The sequence below is a fragment of the Ceratotherium simum genome, chromosome 16 (genome assembly GCF_057802395.1).
Source record: "Ceratotherium simum simum isolate JZ-2026a chromosome 16, ASM5780239v1, whole genome shotgun sequence".
Classification (NCBI taxonomy): Eukaryota; Metazoa; Chordata; class Mammalia; order Perissodactyla; family Rhinocerotidae; genus Ceratotherium; species Ceratotherium simum.
This window is the reverse complement of record NC_141915.1, coordinates 36,200,599-36,220,887: the sequence shown is the minus strand read 5'-3', so window position 1 is coordinate 36,220,887 and position 20,289 is coordinate 36,200,599. Positions and strand designations below refer to the sequence as shown.

General features: G+C 52.8%; 2 protein-coding genes across 2 annotated transcripts in view; one reads left to right on the top strand and one right to left on the bottom strand.

The window, feature by feature from the left end:
- SGCA (sarcoglycan alpha) overlaps positions 1–20,289 on the top strand; it is a 22,029-nt gene extending 1,740 nt beyond the window's left edge. The window contains exons 2-11 of the mRNA XM_087441881.1: positions 7,242–7,383; positions 12,099–12,218; positions 12,320–12,474; positions 12,648–12,720; positions 13,054–13,252; positions 13,693–13,855; positions 14,822–15,030; positions 15,273–15,299; positions 19,637–19,829; positions 20,102–20,289. Coding sequence (XP_087298007.1) covers positions 7,242–7,383; positions 12,099–12,218; positions 12,320–12,474; positions 12,648–12,720; positions 13,054–13,252; positions 13,693–13,855; positions 14,822–15,030; positions 15,273–15,299; positions 19,637–19,817 — 1,269 coding nt within the window. The 3' untranslated portion in view covers positions 19,818–19,829; positions 20,102–20,289. The remainder of the gene's footprint in view (positions 1–7,241; positions 7,384–12,098; positions 12,219–12,319; positions 12,475–12,647; positions 12,721–13,053; positions 13,253–13,692; positions 13,856–14,821; positions 15,031–15,272; positions 15,300–19,636; positions 19,830–20,101) is intronic.
- Positions 15,959–16,504, bottom strand: LOC106802545 (histone H1.9-like). Its single transcript, XM_014790813.2, has one exon. The coding sequence runs from the start codon at positions 16,502–16,504 to the stop codon at positions 15,959–15,961; it is 546 nt and encodes a 181-aa protein (XP_014646299.2).

Genomic DNA, 20,289 nt, shown 5'->3' with positions numbered 1-20,289 from the left:
TGCCCTCCCTCCTAACCCTTCTTAGAAGACCACTTTCAGGAAAGAGCTTTGGGACTTCGGTTTCCAAGCTCAAGGCTGGGGCTTGAACTGCCCCCCTGCCCCTCAACCCCACTGCGGAAGTTGGGTGAGACAGAAATCTCACCTAGTTGGGGTTTGGGCCTTTGGGCAAAGTGTCCTCAGAAGCTCTGGTGTGCCTTGGAGGAGGGCGCAGGCCCCTGGGTGTTCTGCCCAGAATCTCCCACACCCTTTGGTGAGTCATCTTAACTGGTCCCAGCCCAGGGGGTCTGTGCCCACGCTTCTGGCCAGGTGGGGAAGCCGGCTTCTAAGGGTGGGAGGAGGAGCTGAGAACCAGCTGTCAGGCCCAGCGACCCTGGGACCCCCAACAACACCTCCAGCAGAAGCTTGGAGTGAATTAGAATTATTGGGATACTCAGGTCTCCCTTTCCTGAGACTTACGAGAGTGAAACCCCTTTAGGTGCTTGGAGATGCAGGAGAGAGGAGCCAGCACAGAGCCTGGAGGGCTGAGACTAGCGAGTGGGATTATTATTTCATGGGCTCCTGGTGAGCTCAGCGACACCCGCAGCCAGAATTCCCGAAGAAGCTTTTATAGAGCAATAAATGCTTTACCACCACTCCTTCCCTGGAGTCAGGCACCCAGCCGGCGGGCCTGTGAGACGGGTGGGGAATGGGGTGCCATCTTCTCCATCCCCTCCCTGCCTGACTGCAGCAATAATCCCACCAGAGAGGGTGAGGAGGGTGGTTACATTTGGGAGGGTTTCTGTCCAAACTGAAGGATTTAAACCTAGTTTTCTTTCCTCAGGCTGTGGCCTCACCTATCTCCACCTGTTCAGTATGCCAGGGTAACTTAACCATTCTTTCTCTTTCCGCTGTCTTTTGTGGAGGAGGCCTTGATGCCCAAGTTGCCTGGTGGTCTTTGAATGGAAGTTCCTTCCTTACCTTTGCCCTGGAAGTGAGGGTAGTGTGGTCCCCAAAGTTGCCCCAGAAGCCAGGCTGCCAGAGTTTGAATCCTAGTTCCCACCGCTTACTAGCTGTGTGACCTTTGGCAACTCTAGTAGCCTCTCTGTGCTCTGAGAGAATAAACTGAGGTGAAAGTGGCTGGAACACAGAAGATAGGGCATGTGGGAAAGGAAATGCCTTTCCCAGTTCTTGCTAAAAAAAAGCCGGAGGCCCTTTTTTAAAGCCCCTGTTTTCCCACCTATCCCCAAATTTGATGAGGGCCCTCTGGGACTGTTCCTTAAGGCTTGCTAGTTTTAAATACCAGGTGTAACTGCAAAGCCGGGTGATGAAGGCAGAGAGAGACCTGATTTGTGATAAATCCAAGCCCTCAGCACCCTGGGCTCGGCCTGGGCTGGGAGCCAAAGCTGGCTTCTCTTCCCAGCCCCGGGGCCTTGAAACTCAGCCTCTGAAAGTGGTGTTTCCGTGGCCACGGTCATCTGAGCAGAGGCTGGCCTAGACCCTGCCCTTCAGCCGTTTTGTGTTGAGCCAGTGGTCCCTGCCCCCATCACTCTCCTTCATCTGTCCTCCTGTGCCAGAGACATGGGCTGATATGAGGATGCTGGAAAGGCCTGTGTGTGTGTACACACTTACATACAGAACTCGAATCCAGGATATCAGTGCTGGAGGGCCTTGAGTGGCCCTTGGCTGACCCCTTCCAGGGGAAATGAGGAAGGCTGAGACATGGAGAGGGAAGTGACTTACCCTGTCTTGGAGGAAAGAGACCAGGCTAAGGGTCACAAGGTCTGAATGAAGTCCTTGCTCCACTCATTTGCTGGGTGACCTTGGGCTAGTCATTTCTCCTCCCTACGCCTAATTTCCTCACAATGGTCAATTTGAATGTCTGAGTGTGTCTCCTGAGCATGGGTGATCCTGGTCTCCTCCCTCTGTGTGGAGCACAGCAGAATGTGGGCTCTGAAGCCAGACAATCTTTGTTAGAATCCCCAACCTGCGGCTTCCCAGCTAAGGGACATCAACAAATTCCTTCATCTGTGAAATGGAGATAATATACCAACCTCATAGTGTTGTGAGAATTAAACGAATGCTTTATGCATGTAGAACAGCTCCCGGCACAGAGTAGGAGCTTGGTGTGTTGGCTGTTATTGATTACATGTATGGGTGTATGCGTACACGTGCACGTGCATGGGCAGGTGTGGCCAAAAATGGACATCAGAGGTTGCATCTCTACGTGTGTCTTCATGGGACTTGGAGCCTCTTGTTTCCTTCTGAGGTCTATTATATGGAATTCTGATGTGTAAGCACACCCTGCCTGCAGCTCCTCCAAATCTTTTGGGATGATCCCTGGGGTGAAGGTGACCTCCCTTCTCTACCTCCCCAAGGGGTTTTCATTCCTGCCGCTTGGTGTCTCAAGTCCCCCACTGCCCCTGCAGGGAGAGGGGTCTCTTGGGGTCCTGACACAGCTGGCAGACTGCCTTGCTGCCTGCACCCCTCTGCTCTGCCCCCTTTCTCTCATTCACCTTCCACACTTCATTCTAGTGCCACTTGGAAAGTTCAGATATATCTTGGAGGTTCAGGAGGGAGACCAAGAAGGAGAAGTCAGGGGCTGTGTGTGTGTGTGTGTGTGTGTGTGTGTGTGTGTGTGTGTGTTGGAGGGGGAGGAGGTGGGACAGAGGAAAGATTTCTCCAATTCATCATTTGCTTTAAAAGAAAGCCTATATTTAGCCAGGCTTAGAGGGCCTGTAAATATGTATTTTGCAACGCAGACAGCCATAGCTGTGGGAGCTTCAAAGATATGCGGGGAGGTCAAAGAAAAAGAAAATAACCGGAAAGATTGGGCAATATATTTTGTCATCAGCGGATTCGAAGAACTCTGTCTACTGCCTGTTCCAACTGCTAATAATACACATTCCTGTGTTTGATGATGGTTTCTATTTTTCATCTGCTCTCTGGGTCTTGTGCAGTGGGTGCCTGAGGAGGAAACTGGCTCTCAGACTCACCTTCCTCCACCAGCCTTTGCCTTACCTGCGCGGGGTGAAGGCAAAGAGCATCCCGCCCCTGCAGCTCCCCTCCTGACTGGCTCTGCCGGGCTCAGCCAGGCTGGCGTGGCACCTGGCACAGGTACAGCCTCTGTAAGGCCAGCTCTCCAGTCTCCCACACTCAACCCCTTGCTCTTCAGGTGACCTTGAGGGTGAGGGATGGAGGGACAAATTCTACCACTTCAGGGCAGTTCTACTCCAGAAAACTCTTCTTTCTAAAAAAAAAAATACATATATATATGTATATATACCTTTTTTTTTTTTTTACTTTTAGCTTTAAAAGTTTCTTTAAAAATAAGAAAACTTCAGAGAATCACATAAAAACAGAATTTACAAATGCTAGCATTGTGTCATTTTTGCTTCAAGTTCTTTCATGTAAAAAAATAGAACATGAGAGTTTGCACTGCAGCCCCTCTCTCTTTCTCCCCAATCCTGTTGCCTGCCCCACCCACTCTCACATATTTGGAATGCATCCTTTATAGCCTATAGTTTTTTATTATTTTTTTAACTGTAAAATATCCATAACAAAATTCACTATTTTAAGCATTTTTTTCTTTTTTGCTGAGGAAGACTGGCTCTGAGCTAACATCTATTGCCAATCCTCCTCCTTTTTTTCCCCCCCCAAAGCCCCAGTAGATAGTTGTATGTCACAGTTGCACATCCTTCTAGTTGCTGTACGTGGGACGCGGCCTCATCATGGCCAGAGAAACAGTGTGTCGGTGCGTGCCTCCGAACCTGGGCCGCCAGCAGTGGAGCTCGAGCGCTCAACCGATAAGCCACAGGGCCGGCCCTATTTTAAGCATTTTAAGTGTACAGTTCATAGGTGTTAAGTACATTCACATTGTTGTGCAACCGTCACCACCATCCATCTCCAGAACTGTTTTCATCTTCCCAAACTGAAACTCTGTACCCATTAAACCATGATTCCCCATGTCCTCCTCCCCCCAGCCCCCGGCAACTACCATTCCACTTCCCGTTGCTATGAATTTGATTGCTCTAGGGACCTCATATAAGTGGAATCATACAGTATTTGTCCTTTTCTGACTGGCTTATTTTGCTTAGCATAATGTCTTCAAGGTTCATTATGTAGCATGTGTCAGAATTTCCTTCCTTTTAAAGTCTAGCCCATAATTTCCCTACACATTTAAATATTCATAAAGCAGTATATAGTAATGCTTTCTGTATTATTCATATGTATATGACAACCATCATATTGCGTGTGTCATTTTGTGTCTTTTTTTCACTTGACACGTTTTTCACAATGAATCCACGTTGATACATCTGGCTTTGATTCCTTCTGTTTATTACTTCATCATGTGAATTTCATCATATTTATTTATCAGTTCCCTACTGACTGGCATTTCAATTGTGTCTATGTTTTGCTATTATAAGCAGGGCTGCAACAAACACCCTTGTACTTGTCTGAACCCATCCTTAGAGTCTATACTTAGGAGCAGAAGACCAGAGTTGTAGGGCAGGTGCACTTTCACCTTGACTAGTACTGCCAAGCTGCTCTCTACAGAGACTGCGCCAATTGATGCTCTGGCCACCAGCATTTATACAAGACGGCCTGTTTGACCACATCCTTGCCAACATTTGCTCTTGTGAGACTTTTTATTTTTGCCAATCTGATGGGTGTGAAATGGTATCTCATTTGAATCTGCATTCCCTGCCTATGAGGTCGTGAATCTTATCATGCTCATTGGCCATCTGGGTTTGCTCCAGGCAAATCACTTATTCCATATCCTTTGCTATCTATTGCAGCTTTGGATACAAATTATAGAAAGCCCAACTAGATGTGGTTTAAGCAGAAAAGGAATTTTATCATCTCACATAACAAGAAGTCCTAGGGTTGATTAATTCAGAGACTCAACTGTGACATCAAGGACCAAGTTCTTTCCATCTTTCTATAATACCCTTGTCATCATGTTGGCTTGCCTCTTAGACTGGCCCCCTCATGGTCCAAGATGGCTGCCTCAGCTCTGGGTGTCTCATGAAGACAACGATGTCCAGAGGCAGAAGAAAGTGGATGCTTTCTTCTCAGTGTCTCTTTCCCAGAGGCCATACAGGAGATCCCCCTTCTCATCTTGATGACCAGAATTGCATACACGTCCACACCTAAACCGATTATCGACCAAAGGAACCGAATTATTATGCTATATTTAGACCAATCTCTGTTCATCTGATGGGGCTGGGAAAGGCCCTGCCTCCCCCAAAGCCTAGACCCCTGATTCCTGAATCAGAACAAGGTTCCAGTAGCAAAGAAAGAACGCCATTTGGAGTGGCACTCGAAAGGTCTGAGCTTTCCTCATTGATTTGTAGGCGGTCTTTACATATCCTGGATACTAACCTTTTATCTGTTTTGTGTGCTGCCAACGTTGACACCCAGGCTGTCGCTTGTCTTTTAGCTTTGTCTATAATGTCATTTTCGTAGCAGAAAGCTTTTTTTCTTTTTCTTTTTTTTTTCAGGTAATGTAGTAAAATCGATCGATCTTTTGTGAGTTTTGTCTCTTGTCTAAGAAATCTTTTCTTACCCTGAGAGTGCCTACATTTTCTTCTAATTATTTTAAAGCTTTGTTTTTCACTTTTAGTTCTTTAATCCATCTGGAATTAATATTTATGGATGGTGTGAAGATTTTTCATATGAATCGCCAATTGTCACACCACTTCTTATTAAAGAGTCTATTCTCTCACTGAGTTGCAATGCCACAGCCATCATAAATCAAATTCCCACTTACGCCTGGATCTGTTCTGGGCACTCCATTCTATCGACCTCTTTGTCTAGCCCGGCACCAATACCACATTGTTTTAATTACTATTGCTTTCAAATAAGTCTTGGTATCTGTAAGGGGCTTATTCTTTTTCAGAATTGTCTGGTCTCTTCGTGGTGCTTTGCTCTTCCAAATGAATTTTAGAATCAGTTTGCCTAGCTCTCTGAAAACTGTTGGGATATTTATTGGACTTGCATTGAATCGGTAGATTCATATGAAGAGAACTATCTTCATAACATTGAGGCTTCTTATCCCTAAACTTCATACATCTGTCCATTTATTCCTTTCAGAGCCTATAGTTTAATAGCCTATACTTTTTCTTCATAAATATCTTTATCTTTTGTAAGTTTTTTTCTGGGTTCAGTACAATTTTAATTTTATTATGAATGATTTATTTTTAAAAAGATGTTATAGTTTCTAATAAATTTTTGCTAGTGTATGGAAACACTGTTGAATTTTGTATTTTATTTGTATTTGGATGTTAATCTTTGTCCAGCAACCTTGCTGACCTCTCTGAATAACTCTAATAACACGATTGTAGAATCTCTTGGATTTTCTATATAAATAATCATACCATTTGCAAAAAAGGTCAGAGATTTTGTTGCTTTTATTTTCCTCATCCTTCTATCACTGAGTGGTGGCTTCTAAATCTGACTTCTCCCAACTCTCAGGTTGTGCCAGTGGACTGGCCTCTGGGCAGCTACTGCCTTGCACCATCAGTTATAAATAAATAAAACACCCCTTACTTTCTCCAGGGCTTTACAGTTTACAAAGCACTTTCGCTTCCATTATCTCATTGATCCTTATTACCCCACTTTACAGAGGGAGTGTCTCGGTAGAAAGGGCTCTGGCTCCACGCCCAGAGATCTAGCTGTGCAGAATACTGTGCTGTGGGGCCTCAGACAGTCCCTCCCGTCTCTGTTTCTCCTGTAAGCTACAAAGTCTGGCCAGGGATGGTCTCTGGCATTCTCAGACTCCTGTTTGATGGCTCCGGGCGGGCACGAGGCTCAAGGAACCCCTTTGAAGTCCACGGATAAAAGGCGGGGAGGATTCTGGGTACACTTAGGTCCTCAGGCTGGTGCCCCTAAGTGTCGTGGAGGGGTGGGGAAATACGGAAATGTCCTTGGAAGTCGGAGGGTGGATGTAGATGATGGGGCGAGTAGGGAAGAGGGCACTGTGTCCAGTCCCCTGTCTCCACGCGGGTTCTCCTCTCCGTTTAGAAGAACATCCTCCAGAAGGGGAGGACGAGGTGGTGCTAGAGGCTGAGTCCCCTCCTCCATTGCCCCCTCTAGCCGCCGCGCTCAGTACGCACCTCGAACGGGCATCTCCAACCCCGGGCGGGGCGCTCCAGGGCCAGCCCGCCCCTCCGCTCCCCGCTCCGCCCCACCACCCCCCCGCTCCGCCCCACCACCCCCCCGCTCCGCCCCTCCACCCCCCGCTCCGCCCCAATATTGCGCAGACGCAGTTCCGGGCTGGAGCCGGCGAACGCGCCCTCTCGTGGCGGACTGACAGATCGCACGCTTTGTTGTCGCGCTGGGGGCGGGCGAAGAGGATGGGGGAGGAAGATGTGGGTGGAGTCTGGTTGGAGATGCGCGTTCGAGGTGCGTACTGAGCGCGGCGGCTAGAGTCACAGATCAGATCACAATGATGAGAATCCCTTTCCTTTGTCCCTCATGACAGCATATAATCCCCCGTTTTAGAGGCAGATGAAGAAAATATAGCCCTCGGAGATCAAGAGACAGGTTCATAGAGACGAAAGCAGAATGAGACAGAGTTGGGGAGATGGTGCATTCATTCATTCATTCAATCATTCATTCATTCAACATTCACTGGTTTGCGGGGTTTGAGGTGGGGAAAGACAAGGACAGAGGACCAGAGGGCTTAAACTGGGACCTCAACGGGCTGAGATGGGGCAGAAAGCTGGGGAGACAGGTGCGGATGGCAAAGCAGCGGGGACCAGCTGCTGAGGGCAGGGCTGGAGTAGCAGGAGTAAAGCAGAGACGCGGGAACCCGGGCTGGGCTCGTGAAGACAAGGCTGAGAGAGACCGACATGCAGAGACCTGACACTCCAGTCCTCCAGATGGATGCTCCAACTGGTGAGGATCAAGATGGGACATAGCCCCAGGAGGGACACTAGTCGCAATGGGTTGAAACAATCAAATACGTTTAAAACCATAAATTTATCACTATACTACCAATTTAAAAAAAGGTAATTGGTCACAATTTGGAGGATGCTAGGGAATCAGCTCATTATTTGGTAATTGGTAAATACAAGAACAGAATCAAGTATTTATCCCCTTTTTCCTATATGAGCTGTATTCCACTCAGTAACCAAATAGTAAGTGAGGGGCAGTTTCTCTGTCTAGAATTATTCCAGCTAATAAAAGAAGGAGTGATTGAATTGGAATATTGTTTTGAAAAAAAAAAATGAGCTGATGGATGAGGCACTGAGTATCAGTGGCTCCTGCGCCTCTGGGTGGAAGAAGTGACACCACCACCTATGAGGTGGTCTTGCCAAAGAAAATGGACCTAGTCTCCGTCCAATTACAATCTATGGGAAATAAGAATGCACAGGAAATGTAATTTACAAGAAGTACAGAGGTCAGAGGAACATGTTAAAAAACACTATAGAGATGAAATCAGCAAAATCCAGACTATGGAAAACTACACAGCAAATGACCTGGTTCCCTCAAGGAAAAAGAGAGAGAGAGGGAGTTGGAGGGGAAACCTATAGATTTAAAGAGATTCAAAAGAGACCTATCAATCAGTTTCAGTGTGTGTACCTTATTTGGATCCTGATTCAAACAAATACACTGCAAAAAAAATGACACTTATGAGAAATTGGAAATTTGAACACTAGATCTGGTATTAAGGAATTATTATTAACTTTAAGGTATAATCATTTGATTGGGTATAATAATTGTGATTATGTAAAAAAAGAGACATTATCTTTCCAAGATAGACACTGAACAGAGGAAATTAAATAGAAAGGGAAAATTGGGAGGGGAGTAGATGAAATGAGACTGGCCTTGAGTTGATAATTGTTGAAGTGTTGAAGGGTGATGGATATATGGAGGCTCCTTAGATTATTCTGTATATTTTTGTTTTATTTAAAAATCTCCAAAATAAGTTTAAAGACCCTGTGACCCTCCTCCCTCCCCCAGGCCCCAACTAACAGAGGTGCTAATATGACAGCAGCAGGTTGCAATCCACAAGGCTCTGAGGTGGGGGCGGGGGTCCTCTGGTGGGCCAGAGGAGACTTTCAGGGGACTTCCAGTTGGCTCCTGGCACAGCCCCTGGTTCCCCTGGTTTTGGGGAGGGAGAGAAGGATTAATAAGGAAGGCTGGCTGCTGTGGGCCTGGTGGCACTGGGTTCGGGCACTGCCACCTTAAGACAGCTGAGAGTGTGAGTGGGTGGCTCCAAAAATAGCAGGGGAGGCAGCAGGGGGAGGGTGGGGAGTCACATGGAGCCGCTGAGGGGCTGAGGCCCGGGCGGCTGGCCAGGCCCTGGCAACTCCACCTGCTATCCCAGAGCCCTCTGGCTCTCCCTCTGCCTCCAGAACCTTTCTTCCTCTTGCCCTCCTTCTCTGAGAAGGCAGAGGGGTGCCAGGGTGACTCGGGGACAAACACCACCCTGTCTGAGAGCCTGAGTGCACGCTGACTCTGGGATTTGCTGGCTCTCCAGGGACAGGTGGGATGGTCAGGTGGGGAGAGAGAGGAAGAGACAAGGACTAAGTAACTGCCCACCGGTCACCCCAGTCTGCAGGACAACACCCTCCCCCTCCGGCCCAACTCAGGGCAGGGCCCCGACGTCCTTGCCTGGGCGTTTGGTTATGGGGGTGAGGTGGCAACACTCTTTGTGCCAAGGCCCAAGAGGGATATTCACACAAGCACCAAGAATTTTGGAACCTTGGCATCCATGAGCCCTTGCCTCCTTCTCAGAACACAGAGTGCCCCTCTGCCTGCTCTGAGGGGGAAGCCCTGGGAGAGAAGGGCACCCCATCCCCTTCACCTCCAGACTTAGATCCCTCCACAGATGGAGGAAGAAAGAGGAAGTGATGCCTGCCAGCAAGTACCTCAGCGGTGTCAGGGGTTGAGCTGGGCACTGGCCTAAGCTTTCTACATGCATTCAGCCGGTCAGTTATACACCCCTCATGCCTCAGTTTTCCCATCTGTAAAATGGGGACAATAGTAATACTTTCTTCACAGAACTGCTATGGGGACTGAATGAGTTACTCCCTGTAAATACATATAAACCTTCGGCGGAGGAGCAGGCGGGGGTTAGCCTTCATGACCCCCCAGCAGGCGAGCCCCACACGTGCAGAGGTCTGCTCGTCTCTGTGTCCTCCGTGCCTGGTCCATGGTTGGTGCTCCACAAATATGTGCTGGATCCACGATTCTGTGGATTCCTTGCAAGGACACGGAGAGGCGAGCACTATTCTCGCCAGTTTGTAGTTGTGGAGACAGAGCCCAGGGACGGTGACCGACTCTTTCCAGGCCATGTCTCCAGTAGGTGGTCAGGGTGGGATTCGTGTCCAGGCCTGCAGGCCTCCAATCCTGTGCCCCCGACCCCGCCCCCCGTCTCTACCTGGTTTCTCCTGCCCAGGCCTCTCTTTTCCCCGACCTGGGGTACACGTTGGGGGGGCTTGGTCTGAGCATGAGGCTGGGTGAACGGGCACCCTCATGTGCCGGGAAGGAAGCTGTCACCTAGCCCCCTGCACCTACTGGTTACTAGGCCCTATGCCAGGTCCAGTGACACAAAGATGGTCTGCCCCACTATCCCGTGTGGTCGGGCTGTGCATAGGGGCTGAGGGGGTCCCCAGCTCTGCCCCGGGGAGCACAGAAAGCTTCAGAGAGGAGACGATGCCTCTGCTGAGTCTTGAAAGGTGGGTGGAAGTTTGCCAGTTGGACGAGGGCAGGAAGGGGACTCCAGGCAGAGGGAACAGCTTGTGCCAATGTATGCGGACTCAGGAGAGCATGTCGGGTAGGAGGGCAGCAGAGGGAGGCTGGGCAGAAGCCTGGGGTGGTGTGTGTGGGTGTGTGTGTGGGTGTGTGGTGGCGGGTAGAGGGGGGGATTCTAGTCAGGATGGCCAGGTACAGGAAGCGGGGGAAAGCCATCAGCAGCTGGGGAACTCAGGGCAGTGGGAGCCATTAGGGTTTTAAGGGGGCACGGAGGCAGTCAGGTGGGTGGTTTAGAAAACCTACTCTGGCCACAGGGAGGGGCTGACTGGAGGGGCCTTGTCACATGAGGAAGGTGTCCACCCTAGATTCGGTGCCTGCTCTGGGTGGGGATGGGGAGGGCCGCCCTGGCTGAAGCCAGGGCCCAGCTGCTCTGGGACACCTCCCCGTTCCTCCCTCCTGCCCTCCCTCCCTCCTCCCAGCTCCTGTCTCTGTCACTCACAGGCGGCCAGGCTGAGGCAGCCATGGCTGCAGCACCAATCTGGATTCCTCTCCTTGTGGGCAAGTTGGGGCCTTCGCAGGGCAGAGGTCCAGGATGAGGGGGTGGATTTAGGGGTGATGAGATGGAAGTATGGAAGCTCCTCAGGGGAGGGGCCTGAGGGGCTGAGGCAGGGGCCAGCAGGACTTTGGGGGGTAAATGCCACATGCGGCAGGGGATCAAGGGAACTGGGCTGGGAGCTGGGCTCTGGAATGTGGGCACTGGGAGCTCTGAGAGTTGGAGCGTCCTGGGGGGGTCGGCCTGACAGCGCAGGCCCAGAGCGTCATGGCCCTTTAACGGGCCGACCAGGGTGGCTTCTTCCTGGGCCCAGGCTAAATTTGGCGCTGGGAGGGTGTGGGGGCCCTGCCAGGGTAGGTCCCCTCCCCAGGACTCAGGGTCCCCTTTGCTCAGCTCCTGTTGGCCTCTAGTGCAGGCCCTGCTCCCCGTATGTTGGGGTGGGGGGGAGTCCCGGAATGGCTACCCTTCTCCTCCAAATGCTTCTTTCTTTCCCCCTCTCTCCAGCCTCCCAGATACTCAGCATGAGGCTCTTTTCAGAGTGAACTTATCACAAACCCACACACACACACACACACATACCGCACACTTCTCCCAGCCAAACATCAGTCCTTGCCCACTGTGACCCCCAATGGGGGCCTAAAATGAGGAGTGGGGGGCAGTCTGGGTCTTGTCCCAGATTAAAGTGTATGGCACAGGCAGGGCCCCTCTCTGTCCTTTCCTGGGAGCCAACAAAGGAGCCCCCCTCTCTCACCTACTTCTCCCCATCCCTTAGGGGCATGTGGGATGTGGTGGGGAGGGGCAGCTTATCCCCTGCCCAGGACTCAGGCTGGTCCATGTGTTTGGGGTTGTGGGGTCCCCACAGGTCTCCTGGCAGGGCTGGGGGCCACTGAGGCCCAGGAGACCACGCAGCACCCACTTGTGGGCCGTGTCTTCGTGCACACCTTGGACCATGAAACCTTCCCGCACCTTCCTGAACAAGTCGGTGAGAGAGCCTGATGGGCACTGGGTTGGGCTGGGGGTCCCTGGCCCTGGGCTGGCAAAGGCTCTGTCGTGTCTCTAATCCCCTTTCCTCCCTTCCACCAGCTGTCCCACCCACCGTCCCTATCACCTACCACGCCCACCTCCAGGGACACCCAGACCTGCCCCGATGGCTCCGCTACACCCAGCGCAGCCCCCACCACCCTGGCTTCCTCTACGGCGCCCCCACCCCAGAAGATCGTGGACACCAGGTCATCGAGGTACCAGCAGGGCCCCCAAGAGGCTATGGCGCATGTGTGTGTTCATTCAAGTTTGTTCACATTATTTACATGCTACTAATTTGGTGGCATCTCAATCCTCTCCTGCCAGGCCCCAGCTGCACCGTTTCTCTCCTAACCCCACCTCTTGGCCCTCTTCCCCATCCCTCCCCTAGGTCACAGCCTACAATCGGGACAGCTTTGACACCACCCAGCAGAGGCTGGTGCTGTTGATTGGGGACCCAGAAGGTACCACCAGCCTTGCCCCACACTCTCCCCACCAACACCAATCTTGGGGGATCTCCCCTGGAAGGTGGGGGGTGGAAGGGAGAGACTTGGAGAGTAGTGGGGAGCAGGGCATGCTGGAAAGACTCCAAGGTGTATTCTTAGCTGCTTTGCTGACAGTCTGTGGGGCCTTGGGTGAGTCATTGAGGCCGTGGTGCTGGGGAAGGGCATTTGGGGCCTGTGATGTGTGGGGTGTTAGGGAGAAAGGAAGGGTCTGAGGGAGGGGGGTCAGAGGAGGCTTGGGAAGGATCCATGCAGGGCTGAGTATAGCCTGAGGTGCCAACCTGGTCCTTCCAGGCCCCCTGCTGCCATACCAGGCTGAGTTCCTGGTGAGCAGCCATGATGTGGAGGAGGTGTTGCCCGCGATGCCTGCCAGCCGCTTCCTCACAGCCTTGGCGGGGCTCTGGGAGCCAGGGGAGCTCCAGCTGCTCAACATCACCTCTGCCTTGGACCGTGGGGGCCGCGTCCCCCTTCCCATTGAGGGCCGCAAGGAGGGGTAGGCTTGCAGCCCAGGAGGGCTTCCTGGAGGAGGAGGAGGCAGCTTGCCTTTTGTCTGGGTGGAGGGCATAGAACATGGGTCTCCCTAATTTCCTGGTGGGGCTTTACCTACCTTTGTGCACCCTCACCACGCCCATCTGTACCTCCCTGCTTCACACTACTGTCCACCTCCCTCCAGCCGCCCCCTCATCTCCCTCTTGCCCTTCCTGGGTCCAAACCCTAGTTACCCTGAACTCTGCACTTCGTGGTGCCCCGTGAGGACGTGAACGATCCATCCGTCAAAGGGCATTCCTGTAGGGATAAGGCCCCTGGAAGACTGGAGTGCTGTGTACTCTCGCATCACCCCAGATCTCAGGGTGGCCCTGTAACCCTCAAATCTCCACTGCGCCACACAGACACCTCCCTAATTTGCTGACGGTGGCTTCTATCCGGGCCCAGGGTGTACATCAAGGTGGGCTCTGCCTCACCCTTCTCCACCTGCCTGAAGGTGGTGGCGTCCCCCGACAGCCACGCTCGCTGTGCCCAGGGCCAGCCACCGCTTCTGTCCTGCTATGACACCTTGGCACCTCACTTCTGTGTCGACTGGTGCAACGTGTCCCTGGTGAGGAGGGACCCTGGCTCGGGGTGGGGGTGGGGCGTGGGCCCATCACTTTCCTCCCTCCTCCTTTCCCACCCCAGTCTTTCTGTCCCTGTATCTTTCTCTGATTATCTGCGCTCTCTCTCTCTCTCTCTCTCTCTCTCTCTCTCTCTGTCTCACACACACACACACACACACACACACACACACACACACACACACACTGAAGTTCCACCTTCTCTCACGAGAGGGCGACAGAGTCCATAATCCAGACAAGGGATCTCAAACTCCTGAAATCCCAGGGCGATTCCAAAACCCTTTCCCCACCAAGGGCCTCTGTGTGACAGCTCTGTCTGCTTCCTTCTAAGGTGTCACCTTGCAAATCTGCCTGCAAGGAACAGATAGCTCTCACCCCCCTGTAATAAACCAAAGACGCTCACTACTGCTCTTTGGAATATTGAGCTGAAGAATCTGGGGTCACTAGAGACCCTGACTCCCCGGGCTGGGAACCCCCGGAGTACTCTGTTCCCGTGAATTGTCCGACAGCGCAGCCAGGGCCTGGTCATCAACCACATTCTTGAACATGTGCTCTGTGCAGGGCACTATGCAATCAACATGTTTTATCCTCACAACCACCCCAGGGGACAGGTACCACTATTAGCATTTCCACCTTACAGGTGAGGAGGCTGAGGCACTGAGAGGTAAGTCATTCTAGCAAAGCACTGTCTGAGTCAGGATTCAACCCAGATAGTTGGACCCTAGAGCTGTGCTCTAACCATTGTACAGTCCTGCCTCTCCTAGAATTTCTCTCCCGGCTCCTGGTCCAGGGCTTATCCTGCTAGGTCAGCTGAGCTGGCAGAGGCAGGCAGGAGGAAACTCTAGTGGTTGCATGGGGCAATAGGAGGGTGGTCCCGGAACCCCTGCCCTGTGCCCCGGGGGTCTCTGTGTCCAGCCAGCTGCTCCTGGGTCAGCCCTGGGCTCTCTGAGCAGGTGGATAAGTCAGTGCCAGAGCCCGCAGATGAGGTGCCCACCCCAGGCGACGGGATCCTGGAGCATGACCCATTCTTCTGCCCACCCACTGAGGCCACGGCCCGAGACTTCCTGACTGACGCGCTGGTCACCCTCCTGGTGCCTCTGCTGGTGGCCCTGCTGCTCACCCTACTGCTGGCCTATGTCATGTGCTGCCGGCGTGAGGGACGGTGAGTGTGGGGGACGGAGGCAGGGAGGGCACTGTGGCTGGTGCTCACATCCGTGGGACTCCTTGTGGCACTTGTGCTGTGTGGTGACCCAGATCCCTAAGGGAGTGGGAAAGGAGTGGGGGACCAGCCAGGAAAGGAGTGGGGGACCCCTTTCTAGGCAGCTAAGGGCTCGGGTCCTGCTTGGCCTGGCACCAGGAGGGGGCTGTGGCTAATAGTCAATCCCCTCCCTTGCTTTTCCTCAGGCTGAAGAGAGACCTGGCCACCTCTGAGTGAGTAGGGGAAGCTGGGAGCTGGGTGGGAACGCCCCTAGACTGTCAAGCTGGACCCTCTAACCGTCATGAGCAGCATAGACACACCAGATTATTCTGGGGTGATGGGGGCCACCCTTGGATGCTGGGCCTGACCTATCCTGGCCTAACCTTCTCATTTTCTGGTCTCCATGGCAGAGTCTAACGTGGAATGGGACAGGGGAGGGGACCTGGCCAGGCTCTGGGGACCAGCTGCTACCCTGGGGAAAAGTGTTTGAGAAGCAGTTTAAGAGGCTTCACACACACACACACACACACACACACACACACGCACACTTCACCGTGAGTCAGGCATTTGGGTTCCAAGCTGGGTTCTGCCGCATAATCACTGTGACCTTTTCTGGCCTCAGTTTCTCCCCCTGTGATGTGGTTGGACTACCTAATGTGTGTGGATGCTTTCAATTCCTCCACCCCTGTCCAAATCCATCTTCCCATTATTTTGCCCAGGTCTCCCAGCCCGTGGCCTCCCCCCTCCTCTGTGCACAGCCCTCTTCCTCTCCCCATCCCCTGAACCCCAGAGATTCCAGGAGGCAGGTGTGACATACGTCAGGCTCGTTTTATTCCCGCTGCGCGGAGCCTGTGGCAGGCCTGGCGCCCGCCTGCTTGCCCGGCTTGCTTCGTTAATGGCGGCGGCATCTGGCCACCCTGCGAACACCCTTGATGCACCGCTTGTGCCCCTGTTTGGAGCCCAGTAACCACCTGCGCTGCGCAGGCCGCTGCGGCCCAGGCGGGCGTTGCCCAGACCGGCGCTGCCCCAACTGCGGCCGCCGCTGCCACTGTCTCTTGACCTTGAGCTTGAACTCGGAGGCGTTCTTCTTGCCCATGCAGAAGGAGCCTGAGACCCCCTTGCCGGTCACCTGCTTGACCATGCCCTTGTCCACCAGCCCCTTGAGCACTCGCTTGAAGCGCCAGGCGTTGCGGGTCATGTTGTAGCCCCCGTTGGCGACAGCCTTCTTCAGGGCGGCCAGGGATATGCGGTTGTACACCCCCTTGTCCGCCACGACCCCCAGGATCACCTTGGATATGCTGGGCTTCTTCTGGCAGGCGCCGCGCCCAGCCTCGCTCTTGCTAGGGCCTCCTGACACGCTGGCCTGCTGGCCTGCACCCAGGGGGGTGTTTGAGGCCAAGGGCGCAGATAGGGGTGGCTGCGAAGTGTCTTTCTGCATCTCTTCCTGGGGAAGGGAACTGGGTATGAGGACCTCCAGGATGGAAGCTGGAAGTCTCCCTTGGGCTGCTCCTTGGTGGGTAAGGTGCGTCCCGGCTCCTGGTTCCCTCAGAGGCTTCCCTCTGGCCCGAGCCTTCCCCTGGGTGGCCAAAAGGAGGACCAAGGATGATCACCCACGGCTGGCCTCAGCAGACTTGTGCCTCGGACGTAGGGGGTAGTAAGGTTATCTCTGTGGTGACCTCAGGGGGACATTGTGAGGCCACCAGAATACTGTGAGGGTCATAATGGCCTCATTGTTCCCTCCTGGGAGGGGCATCTGACATGCAAGGTCCCCTGCGAAGAAGGGCTGTGGCTGCGTGGGCCAGATGGGCAGACCCACACAGTGTGTGCACACTCATGGGTGTATATGTACACACACCAGCCGATTCCAGGGTCTTCTGAGACCCCAGCTTCAAACCCAGCGTGTTGACCCCACCATCTCAACCCATTGGGTTGAGGAATACAAACATTTTTAGAATCAGAATTATACCAACATTTATGAATTTTTATGGGGAATATATTTTCCGGAGTGAACCGAAATGTCATTCCTTGATCTACCTAAGTCAATTTAATTCTTTGATCAACTTTCTATACACAGCAATGAAAAGGCTTTGCTTTTTTTTTCTATTTTCAATTTTTTTTCCCATTGGGATCAGTGATTTTCTATGTAAATTTTACAAGGAGGATTTTATTCCTCATTTTCTTTGGCCTGTGCCAAATTTGATTAATTATATCTTCTGCTGTTCTGGATATTCTCCTGTGACCAGTTATTTCTGCCACTTCCAGCTTTCCTGGGCCAGGTTCATAGCTCTGATGGTGTCAGGAAAATTGGCCTCCTCCATCAATTTTGAATCAATAACCAATTTTACCGTGTGCGACATTAGTCTTTGCAGGTTTGAATTTTCTGTTGATTTATTTCTACAGAATCCAATTTTTTTTTCCTTTTTCAATGTCTACCATTTTTCAAATTATCTGCAAATTGTGATTCTGCTGCCTGGTTTTCACCTGTGTCTGGTCAGAAAGTCCTCCAGCCCAACGACCCTTTCCTGCGGTCTATGTGCCAGAGGAGAGGCTGTGTGTCTGTGGTGGAGTGTGTGTGTGCGCGTATGTGTGCGTGTGTGTGCAGGAATGCCTGCCCGTTTGTTGTCTGCCCAAGTGCTGATGTGGAAGGACTGTGGGGGCAGACACCACAGGTCTGGCTACTGTTCCTGCTCTGGAAAAACATCCCCAGGACATTTTTCCACCTGTGTGTGTTGCCGGAGTAATGAGACCCAGATGTGGGGCTGGGGGGTGGGAGGGGGCACATTAACTAAGGCCCTTCCTGCACCGAGGGCATTACCTGCCTGGCTGCCTACAGCCCTCAGCATCCACACGCTTCTTGCTCCCTTTCCCCCTCAGCCTCCCTTGCCTGGGAATGGAAAATTGTGTTTTGGATAACTCTGCTTACCAAATTCCAGAATCAAGAGCTCATCTTGACCCTCCCCGGGCCTTAGAGGGTGACTCCACCTCCTCCCGCCGGCCAGATGGGATTGGTCCTACTCCCCCCCAGGAGGAGTGTGGCCCATTCAGCCTGAAGCTAGAAGTCCTTCCTGTAGTCTAATCTCTCAGGCTCTCGCTGGAGTCTGTGCCCACTAATTGAGATTTGGACATGGGTGACGATCACTCGTCCTCCCCTATTTGATCAGTAACCCAGTGGCAAGTAGGATTGCATCCCCCCTGTCCGGGTCCCCCACCCCTTTAAAGAAAACCCCAATTCTTATTGTTTATGATGAAGAGTCCCTGCTGTCTGTCTGACTCAGCAACCAGGTAGTCTGAAAGGATGTCTCCAGGCTGAGCCCACAAATGTGGGTGGGTTCACGAGAAAGGGCTTGGAAACATGCCTCCACTGGTGGCCAAGTTCATCAGTGGGCCTACTATAATAAAATAATACTGATGATGATAATAGCAACTGAAGGCTCCCTGTAATAATAGCTACCACTTGCTGCATGCTGACTAGGAGACATTCTAAGTGTTTTTCTGGTATGAACTCATTTAATTCATACCATAACTGCATTACATTTGAGGACATGGTGGCACAGAGAGGTTAAGTAACTCACACAAGGTCACACAGCCAGTAAGCAGTGGAATTCACATTCAAACCCAAAGCAAGTCCTCACGCTGCCCTACTTCTCAGAATGAACTAAAGCTTGCCCCTCGGCAGCAGAAAGCAAGCCCATGAGAATGCCAAATGAGAATGAGGCTGAACCTTCTGAAGAGAAACTGGAGGTGGAGCTCAGGAGGGACTCCGGAGGTGGCCATCAGTTCACTCAGAGCTGCTGGGATTTCCAGCCTGTGGAGGGTGGAGCCTGGTGCTGGCCTCGAGGAGCCTTGGTCTGAAACAAAGACGGACACAACATTCAGGGTCTGGAGCTAGTCCATGCTGGGGGCAGGCTAGAGTGGGGGTGGGAGGGGCCGAGGGACCCAGAGAGCGGAGGACAGGTCTGAGGAGCCAGAAAATGAGAAGGTCAAGGCCTGGCAGGAAACAGCTCAGGGCAAAAGCTAGGAGGTGGGGAAAGATGGAGGAGGTGTGTTTACCAGACTGACAGGGATGGGGGGAGGGGAGGAAGACTGGATGTTCGGTGGTGGGAGAGGGTGTTAGGGGAGGGAGCTGAGTGCTAGAAGGGACTAGAGGGTCATATATCCTCTGGGGATGTATATCCACTGGGGTTAGCTATGCGTCTTAGTATCTCAGGAGCTCTTACCATATGCCAGGCACCTTCCTAAACACTCAGCCTGCATTTTCTCATTTAATCCCCACAGCAATCCTAGGAAGTAGGTTCTATTATTATCCCCATTTTACAGTTGAGGAAACTGAGGCACAGAGTGGTTAAGCAATTTGCAAAGGACACACAGCTTTGAATCCAGGCTGTCTGCATACAGAGCCGAGGCCTCAGTCACTGGGCACTGAGCTGGTGCCATAGAACTTCCTGGGTGTAAATCTCCCTCCATGTAATGGGGGAAGAGTGCAAGGTGGCTTGGAGGTAGTGCCAAGCTGAACCCCAGAGGAGGAGGGCTGACTCCCAGAGCTGACGACTCTGCCCGCCCTGTGCCCCAGCATCCAGATGGTCCACCACTGCACCATCCGTGGGAACACGGAGGAGCTGCGACAGATGGCAGATAGCCGAGAGGTGCCCCGGCCACTCTCCACCCTGCCCATGTTCAACGTGCGCACAGGCGAGCGGCTGCCTCCCCAGGTGGACAGCGCCCAGGTGCCCCTCATCCTGGACCAGCACTGAGGGCCTGCCCAGGTGGGTCTGGCTGGGCAGTGCCAGCCTCATTTCTGGGAATGGGTGGCCTCCATCTCAAGGCTGGGGCGGGTGGTGGGGGACGGGGGACATCAAGAGGAGCGGCACACAGACCTGCCTGCCCCTCTGAGGCGGCGGTGGGGGGTGCTCAGCAATGCCAGGGCCATGCTCCCCAGTGCCAAGCCCTTGGCGTCAGAGGGTCAGGGTGGGGAGGGCAGGAGAACCAGGGCCTGGTCCTCACAACCCCCCACTCTCTCTTCCCTCTGCTGTTCCAGCACCAGCCCTGGCCTATCTTCCCTTCTCTCCCCACTCGCAGAGCAGCCACGACCCACGGCCACATCCCTCCTCCTGATTCCGGCTCCTGCTTCTGGCTCCTGGCCCGATGGACCCCAGGATTGGAATAAGCAGAGAGATGGGGATGGGGCGGGGTGAGGGTCTTCCAGAATAAATACCTGCTGCTCTG

Excerpts from the sequence above, each read along its gene's own strand:
- LOC106802545 (XM_014790813.2), bottom strand. The coding sequence starts at position 16,504 with ATGCAGAAAGACACTTCGCAGCCACCCCTATCTGCGCCCTTGGCCTCA.